Source organism: Anarrhichthys ocellatus, unplaced genomic scaffold, assembly GCF_004355925.1.
Source record: "Anarrhichthys ocellatus isolate YVR2014 unplaced genomic scaffold, GSC_Weel_1.0 scaffold15, whole genome shotgun sequence".
Taxonomy (NCBI): Eukaryota; Metazoa; Chordata; class Actinopteri; order Perciformes; family Anarhichadidae; genus Anarrhichthys; species Anarrhichthys ocellatus.
In genome coordinates this window covers 7,661,404-7,670,598 of record NW_022280045.1, presented here as the reverse complement: position 1 = coordinate 7,670,598, position 9,195 = coordinate 7,661,404, and the positions used below count along the sequence as shown (strand labels likewise).

Genomic DNA, 9,195 nt, shown 5'->3' with positions numbered 1-9,195 from the left:
ATATTTGAGACACCACCCCATAACACAGAGAGTGCCCAGTCTCTGAGACATATGGCCTGTGACGACTGTGTCCCTGAGGGTTATGTAACGCAGCAGTAAGTCTTCTCACTGAGGTGTGACATGTCATGCTCCGGCCCCAGTGGAGAAGAGTTCAGCGTTTGTCCTGTGTTTTTTTTTTTTTTTCATAGGATCATTTCATTCTCATCTATCTGGCTCGGCGGCTCAAAAGCAAACTGTGACTCTTGCAGTATTTCATACAGCAGCTTTTGTTTGCACTGCAGCTCTGGTTGTTAGCAAGTTTGTACAGCATCTGCATGATCCTTTTGATTTGAATTATCAATAGTAAATGGGTGCAGTCTTCTGCAGCTTACTCAAGCAAAATATTTTGAGGCACCTATACTTTATTTGAGTGCAGCACTTCTATTTTATGGCACTTTATACTTCTACTTCACTACATTTCAGAAGGAAATATTGTACTTTTTTTTTTTTTACCCCATTACAGATACCTGGCAGTTATCATTAGTTGTTACTTTGCAAATTAAGATTTTATATTTATTTCATATTCATGAAATAGGACGCATTGCTATAGAATAGACAGTTAACAGTTGAAGTTATCGTCACCTTCACTAACTATAATGATACTGCCTAAATGTTAATGTTTAAAAGAAAATAATAATGTAATATTTATAGCATTTTGGAAATACTTTTATGTACTCATATTGAGAGACCAAAGCCATTCAGCATGAGGTACTTTTACTTTTGATGCTGTTCTTACTGAAGCACTTTCACTAATAATTAAGCATTTTTTAGTGATATTCTCACAAGGCCTACTTTGTCCACCACTGATGAAATCAAACATCTAAGAAATTAGGATTATCCATCTTTAGTAATGTCTGCACATTAATTTTACCACATTTTAGCCTTAATTTGAATCACCCTGAAGTGAGACACATGTTGTTGTTTTTTCTCTCTCTATTTGACCCCAGGATGATTTCAGGTTATTAGCATGAAGTGAGGCCAGGCTAAATAAAGTTCTGAATCACGTGTGAGCTAACTGTCCCGGGCTGAGAGCAGCCCAACAGCAGCACTACAGCTCCTCTGGGCGGACGCTTCCACTCTAACCACCGCCTCTTTCTCCAACTGCACTGGGACAGATTTATGCCTCAGTTTTTTTTTAATTTATGAACACCAGTCCACCCTCCAGGACCCCTCTAGGACGGTGCGACCGCGTCAATGAAGTGTGAAGACGACATGGGAAGCCCCATGTACCCGAGATGACCGATGATTTGGTCCACATAATCACTTATTTGTTTGTCGCCAGAGAGGGAAACTTAAAACAAGGCTTGTTTTTGGAGTTCCACCTCCCCTCCTCTCTCCCCGTAGGATTTGATTCAAAGGCGAAAACCAAGATGGCCGCCGATTCCGTGCAGGTAGGAAAAGTTGACAACTGTTGCGAAAAGTGCGCAAACTTGCTCCAGAGGTTCAACCATAAGTTAGTAAACAGCCTTATTTTGTCAAAGTTGAGTCGCTGTGAGTCGGTAGTGTTGTATTTATGTTATGGGCTTGTGCTAACGTTAGATCCCAAAGAGTTGTCTGGGAATTATCCATGGATTGAGGCCTGGGAAACAATTATCCAAAGTAATTTATCCTGAAATATTCCAAGTTTTTAAACCGGTAGATTTGGGCGGAAGCTGCTGTGTTAATTCATGTAACGGCCGTTGACGTAAAACGTTATAACGTCAGTGTTGTTGTAGATCAAGTCAAATAATGGTAGTTAAACGTTAACTTACAGCTAACGTTAAGTTAACCTGCGTTACTTAAAAAAAAATAAACAGTGTCCTCTGTGTTTATGTAAGTTACCGATAACGTCATATTTTTCATTTTTAATATGTTCATGCTCAATATGAATACAGTTAAATCGTTAAATAGTTTTTTATAAAGGGCTAGTTTGTTTGACTTTAAGTTATCGAACACGTTACAGACCGGATGAACTTACTACATTAGCATTAGCGATGTAAAAGAAGTCAGAAAGTCACTACTCCAACATGCAAAAGCTCATTTTTCTATTTTAAATAAGGACCAAAGTGCAACCCGGCATTACAGTCGTGTTTCATATTTCTCCACGAACAAGTCGTGACTCACTGATTAATGTGGTTTCACTTGAGTGACGTCAGACCTGAAGTAAGTCTTTCTGACAAAAACATTGTCTAAAGACCTACAACTCATCCACAACTTTCCCTAATCCCTGTTAAAGTGCAGTCTAGCATTAGCATTTAGCAATATCTTCCACAAACTGTACTCCTGTCAGTCTGATAACTCGCACACTATTATTCATCTTTACAGGAGAATGGTTTACAGCAGATAAGGAAGCTAAGACTTGTGAGAAGTATTGGTCCAAATGTGGTTTTATTCATTTGATCCTCGCTGCTGTTGTAGATTGAGGCAACAGGTGGGGATGACCTGTCCTGTTGTCATCTAGGTGATGCCTTCACTGAACCAGTTTAATATTAAAATGTCTATTTTATATGATGGATGTATTGCATTTTTAATAGTCAGAGTCTGATAACCATAAGCTGTAGGCTAGACCACCTATGTCCTCTTGAGTATGAGGACAGACATGGATAAAGAGGTCCTATATTTGGGATCTCATCATAGTATTGGTTTATAAATAAGCCAGACTACGTGATGTAAAGTATCGCATACTATTTTACCATCAGAGCTGGCCGATAGTGATTGATCACATTATATATTGCAAACACACGAGTATGATTTAGAGTCGATAAATCAAAAAGAATTTGTGGTCACCTGCCACAAAAGCTTGATTATTTACTCAGATGTATGAGTGGACTACTCCATATTATTTCTAAGAAAACGTTGTCGAACGGTTCAACCACACTGACAATTGAAGAGACAAACATCCCTCTGAGCAGCAGTTGAATGAGAATGTAAGAAATCATCAGTCATTGGTAAAAGAAACTGGAAGCTTGGCATCAAAATGTGTGCAGATTTGAATAGGAGCAGTTCCTGTTTCAGTGTCTAGTGCACAATGATGCCTGTAACAAGCTGAAATATGAACAGGTGTGTTGTGAAAGCAAAGCTGTTCTTAAAACTGCACAACAGAAATAGAAGGTGAGTGGAGGGTTAGCTCTGTTGGAATATAAGCCTAACATATGGACCGACTCACAGTTTAAACCAGTTCAATGTTACTACTGAGTAGACTGCAGAAGGCCCAAAGAAAAAACAGCCACCCAGAAATATTTAGAGCCCAACTGCAAGAACTGTTGTGGTTCAATAATGCATAACAATAACACAAGCCCAGCCCTATGTTGTATTACTTAATGAGGTCGTAGTGCGTTTTGCATATTAGGATTTGAGGATTGCCATGTGGAAGTCATTCTTTCTCTGTTAGAATATACATTTCTATGTTTAGCTGAGGCTGTAGAAGCCAGCTAAGCTTTGACAGATATCACCATGGGGGTTTATAGTGAGTGGAACCAGAAACAGGTGCTTCAGTGCAGTTATCGCTCGTTGTCCTTTTGTGACATTTGTGGACGCACAATAAATCTACTGTCTCTCCTTCTCAGAAATGACCATTGACCTGAAGTGCAAGACATTACCTAAAAGTTTGACTTGACATGGGATATGTCTAAGGCCCGTGTGAAGGCTGCGTTTGTAGGATCCGTGCTTATTAGCCCGTGTTGCTATTTCTGGTGGCAGCAAAGCGCCAGGCTGTGGTCAATACTCTGCAGCCAGCTGTGGGGGGAGACAGCCGGGTGTCAGGTTGTAGGTTTGAGATATAGGCCTCATGCAGAAATGGCGAGGGCTTGGCTTTTTAAGCATGAGCCTGGATAGTGGCCTCAACCTTTTCCATTGTCCTATTGTCTGAATGGAGCTCTTGTTGTTGGACTTGGAGCTTTCGGGCTTAAAGAGCAAGTTAACCTGCTTACACTTGAGGCTCTGACCTAATGTTTGCTTCTACCTCAGTTTCCTATCATGTCTTGGGCACTAAAAGAGCTTTTAACAAGTTAAAATGTTGTATAATGCACTTCTTAGCTTTAGCTTATTGTTTTTATTTTGTGGAGATGAAGAATCACTTTTTTTAGTCACCTAAAAAATGAAGCATTTAATTTTTGTAATATTAAACACAGCATGTAGTCTTTTCATCTGTTGTGAGCCTTTTAAGAATCCACAGAGCAGCAAGCAGAGCCACACCGACGAGAACAAGTTCCCTCAACCCATCACAAAGTGCTTGCATTGTGCTATGAATGGAAACATTTGCTTACAATTCCTGCTTCACTCGTCTTTGAACCAAATAAGTCTGGAGTTCTCTGTGTGGCGTCACTTCCCTGACAGGGTCATGCGTTCAAGCGGTAAGGAATGATAAGGGCCATACAGGTAAATGAGCAACTCAAGGAAGTACAGCAGCTACAGAGAAACGAGAGGTGAAAGCAATCCTGCAAAATGAGGCCCCCTGCTCTCCTCCTCCTGCTGTAGTTTCTGTGTTTGATCTCAAGTTAAAATGCAGACCCTTGTGGGTCTACTGGCTGATTTATTTCCACCTTATCTGATCGGCCTTTCGTGGATTTCCTTGCATTGTTGCGCAGTAAAATAGGCTCTTTAGGGTGTCCTCATGCTATCCTCGTACCGCATTGGGCAAACACAGCTACAGTGCAAACAAGTTTAGCAGGGCAGAGAGCTGAAGAAGAGAGCCCCCCCCCCCCCCCCCCCACACACACACACACTGTTCTTCCACTTCCAGGAGTTGTGACCTCCATTTTACCTGTGAGTCATCGAGCAGCCTCAAATCCAGCATATGTGTGATATATAGTTTCCTCTGAAGGGAGCACCTATAGAGGAGAACTTGATGATTGGAAATATGGCCTGTTGAACCTTTCTTACAGTTGTGGGGGTGTCGTCGTTTCACAGCTTCTCCTCCTCCACACAAGTTGCTTTCCAGGGGGGGGGCACAATAGACAGCCAGTGTTGTGTTTTTAACTTGGGTTAATTTTAGACACAGTCCTCTCCCTGGAGTGAGATTAGGTCCCATTCTGGGCTGCTCTGACCTCACAGAGTTAGAAGCTAAGAGGGATTTGGCTGTCGCTGCTCAGACGGTTTATCTTCCTTGTTGATGTCACCGGTCTGTGTGAGAAAGGGAGAGCAGAACGACAGAGCTGCAGAACATCAGATAGCAGCGGAGTGAACGAGTGTGGCTTTGGACTGAGCCAGATATCGTGTAGCCTAACCTTTTTGTGGAGCAGGATATCATTTCACCGAACAGAATCATGATAGTTAGTGCTGGTCAGCAGAACATGCGAGGACGGGTCGGTTCATTTGATCTCGAGATGGAGTTGGCTGAAACCGATGACGTTCAGGTAACTCAAACCTAGATGTTATGTCTCGTTGCATTGATCCATCTTTTTTTACCATCCTCGCATCAGGCAACTGTGCTTTTTAACAGTAGCCCACTAAATTGAAGCTAATTGCATTACGTCTAAATATTTAAATGTAGGCGTGACTGCTTTAGAGGCTTCCAGCGAGTTCTGGATCACCTTTTTATTGTGCCTGTTGATTCTGTGGATTGACTGAGTGACCGCGCTTTACATCGGTCACAGATGTTGAATAACATAAGTAATTGAGCAATTATTGGTACGGTACCACAGTGATATTTAGGTTTGTAATTTAGTTTGAGCTTTGATGACTCGTCGTTTTGAAATGTTGTGGTTTTTATAGTAGGAGCCATGTAATTCAATTAAACGGTTATATTACCCAACAACATATTGTCGAACCAGAGAACTTTGACGAGTTGTGTAATGAAAGTCTTCATCTCAACTAGTGGATCATAACGAGTGCATCACTGTATTCATGATAACCTTTTTTTTAAAGCTGAAGCCAATTCAGGAAGGGACCTCTAATCCCTCTTTAGTGAAGGTGAAGGCTTTAAGGATGCAAGTTAAATGGTGACTGACGACAGCAGTGAAAACACTGTGTGCAGAGGTGAGCTCAAGTTCAGAACACACCACCACGCCGGGCTGACCTCACAATACTCCGGCTATGGCTGCCACGACATATCGTCAGTGCACTGAAGTTGTTATAGCTTCATTCATTTGAAATATGTTCGTTGTACAACTAATGTTTCACAAAAATGTTGGTGGTTATTATGAGATCTCTGGAGCTCCGCCTCTGTTTTTATCGCTTCCTTACTGCTGTGAGCTGACAAAACGGAAATGCATATATTTTTTGTGGGTTAATAGCCTCAGCTGTTTTGTGTTTACATTGATAAGTCCTGTTGGTTAGTTGCCGCTCAAGTAATGCCGGTCTACTTGTTGACTGAGTCACTGAACTCTGCATGTCCTCTCCTCCTCTTTCTCTATTATCCCTTCTCTTCCTCCCTTGCTGACCTCCTCTTAAATACATTCCACATCTTCCTCTCATCTCCTCTTTTTTTCCTCCTTCAGGGGGATGCCAGGGGCCAGCTGGTGGCGGAGCGACTGGGTCTGGGACACAACCTGGAACTGTCCGACACCATGGTTCAACAGAAGCTGGACGAGATCAAGGAGCAGATCCGACGCGAGATCCGCAAGGAGCTGAAGATCAAAGAAGGTGCCGAGAACCTCCGAAAGGTAAAACCACTGAATATGTTGCGGAGAGTCTTTCTCTCAAAGCTGTACGATGACATTTACTTCCATAAAAGTTGGGTAACTCATAAGAGACGGATCAAAGTTCACAATCAGACGTTTTCACCGGCTGAAAAGTCCCATCACGAGTAACCTGACATTCTTAATGAGGAGTCCCTTTTTAAATCTTTGCCATTCGATAAATTGTCCCATTTTCTCCACTCTCCTCTCCTCTCAGGTCACCACAGACAAGAAGAGCCTGGCTTATGTTGACAACATGCTGAAAAAATCTAACAAGAAGGTTGAGGAGCTTCACCAGGAGCTGCAAGAGCTCAACGCCCACATCGTGGTCAAAGACCCTGAAGAACCGCTAGGTAACAACCGAAACATTACAGCAAAGCAGCCCCGGAGGATGTAGTGAACAGTGACCGAGTCTATACTAGACCTCACTTCTATACAAATCTGTCATTGTTGTAGTTGTGCTCTTTTACATTTGGCTCCTTATTCCTTGTATCTAAGCATTGAAGTAGGGTTAGTTATATATTGCTCAAATTAAAGCTACATATTTTCAAGCAGGTTAGTACAGTTCATTTGATCTTATCTTAATTAATAATAATAATAATTAATCTTATCTGCGTCATGTCACAAAGCAGTACCTTCCCGTCCAAATATTGTCACTATCTCTTCATCGTTCTCTCCCAGACACTGTTTTTATTGTAAATGCAAAGCATCGCTGAGTAAATAACTTTTGTCAGTGTCGTGTCGGAACAACACCTGTACGAACACACACAGATCATTGAGTGTTTGGAGGTGACTCACTCTCCAGCGGCTGACATTGTTGCATTCCACATTCCACCGACGGTTACAATGAGCTTGCCGATTGTTCCCCTCCGAGGCCATTGAAAGCCTGCTCCTGTACGTCTGTCGACAACAATGACACTTGTAGCGAGTTACTCGCAGCACAATATAGTTTTGTTACATTAGTTGCTTTATGCAGCATTTGTTGGTGGCGAGTGTCTGGTGTGGATTCAGGATTCAGTTGACATTAGGGAGGAGGAGGAGGAGGAGGAGGGGGAGGAGGGGGGGAGAGGGAGGGAAGGGAGGTCGTCTTGGTAAATGGTTATCTTTAAGTGGGAACAAATTTAGCCTGACTCACTGACTCTCAATCTGATGAACGAGGGCTTTCTTTTTAAGTGACGCGATGGCCAGCGGAATGTCGCTGGCCATCGCAAAATGATGGAGAGGGGCCGAGGGACGCTCGGCTCCACGGTCATGAGACAACTTGTTGAAATTACTCTCGAATCCGCAAGAGACGGCACTTGTTTCCTGAATTAGTAGAAGGGAGTTGCTCTGCCTCTGCGAGCAGCCAGAATGTGTGTGTTTTGTTCCAGGAGAACGTTGAGGGGGGCTCTGGTTATTCTCCGCCACTCAGCTGAGGCCAGAAATGGACCGACTCGCTCTCGTGTGCTGTCTGGGAGCAGCGACAGCTCTGACACCGGGGTCACCAGTCAGGCCACCAATCAGCTCCCTCTGTCACATATGAGCTCACTCATCAAGACACTTGCTCCAAGAGCAGCAGTTTACTCCCTGATTGTGGATCAGATATTGGGCAATACTGGCTCAAAAAGCTTGATCGCGTATCGTGACAATAGGGGCTGATCTATCCAATTCAGTTCTGTGATTTATATGCTTTATACATTATTGACCGGAATTTCTTTCTTACATTTGGTTTTGCAAAGTAGAAAAAAATCAATGTTTATGTCAAGCCTGATGTTGCCTCACTCATAGGAGGAAGATCTCTTCCACACAGCTTAATATTCTAACAATGGTGTTGGATCGGTACTAGGCGTCGGCCGATACCCTAACCCCAGGTATCGGTGTCGGATCGGGGCATCCCTGTCCCTGAATACAAGTCCAGTCTGTTTTCCTTCCAGTTATCACATCTGAAATGGCAGAACACCCACGCCAGTTTTAGTTCTCCAGCTCTCCAAACCATGATGTAATTGTTACCAGAGTATTGTTGGCATGTTCCTCATTGCCTTCTCATCAGATACAGCTGGGGTTAGTCTGAGGGAGGGTTCCCCCTGTCAGCTGTCCAGCAGTGACATCAGCCCTGCAGCTATTCAGTAGCTCAGTATCTTGTCCTCTGGCCTCAGCGTGGGCTGAACTGCTGAGAAAGAGGGGGCGGGGGGGGGAGCGGGGGGGTCCTTGAATTCTTGGCTCTGCAAGACCTTGACCAAACCACACCCCCTTCACACAGAGAGGAAAGCCCCGAACGTAGACGGGATGACACGCTGCTGCACTTCCACACGTGTGTTTCTCGGTGGGCCTTTTGTCTTTTTCACAAAGGACTCGCTCATGACGGTGATATAAATGTAATCACTGCGACGCTATAGACTCTTGACTGTGAAATGTGGATTCTACGAACGCTAAAGTTAGTTTTGCCCCAAGTCCCTGTTAAATTCTCACCTTGCTCCACAGGCGTTTATACACATGTGTGGTTTGGATGAGAATCTACAAGTGCCCGCTCTGTTTTCCCGTCTAGCCCTGCCTCCCTCAGTATGTGTGTGTGTGTGTGTGT

General features: G+C 43.3%; 1 protein-coding gene across 2 annotated transcripts in view; it reads left to right on the top strand.

Annotated features, from left to right (window-relative positions):
• The first annotated feature begins 1,093 nt into the window (after positions 1–1,093).
• Positions 1,094–9,195, top strand: part of pkn2a (protein kinase N2a) — a 34,711-nt gene continuing 26,609 nt past the window's right edge. For both annotated transcript variants that reach the window (XM_031855195.1, XM_031855194.1), the window contains exons 1-3: positions 1,094–1,430; positions 6,456–6,620; positions 6,853–6,988. In XM_031855195.1, the coding sequence (XP_031711055.1) occupies positions 1,275–1,430; positions 6,456–6,620; positions 6,853–6,988 (457 nt within the window). In that variant the 5' untranslated portion in view covers positions 1,094–1,274. The remainder of the gene's footprint in view (positions 1,431–6,455; positions 6,621–6,852; positions 6,989–9,195) is intronic.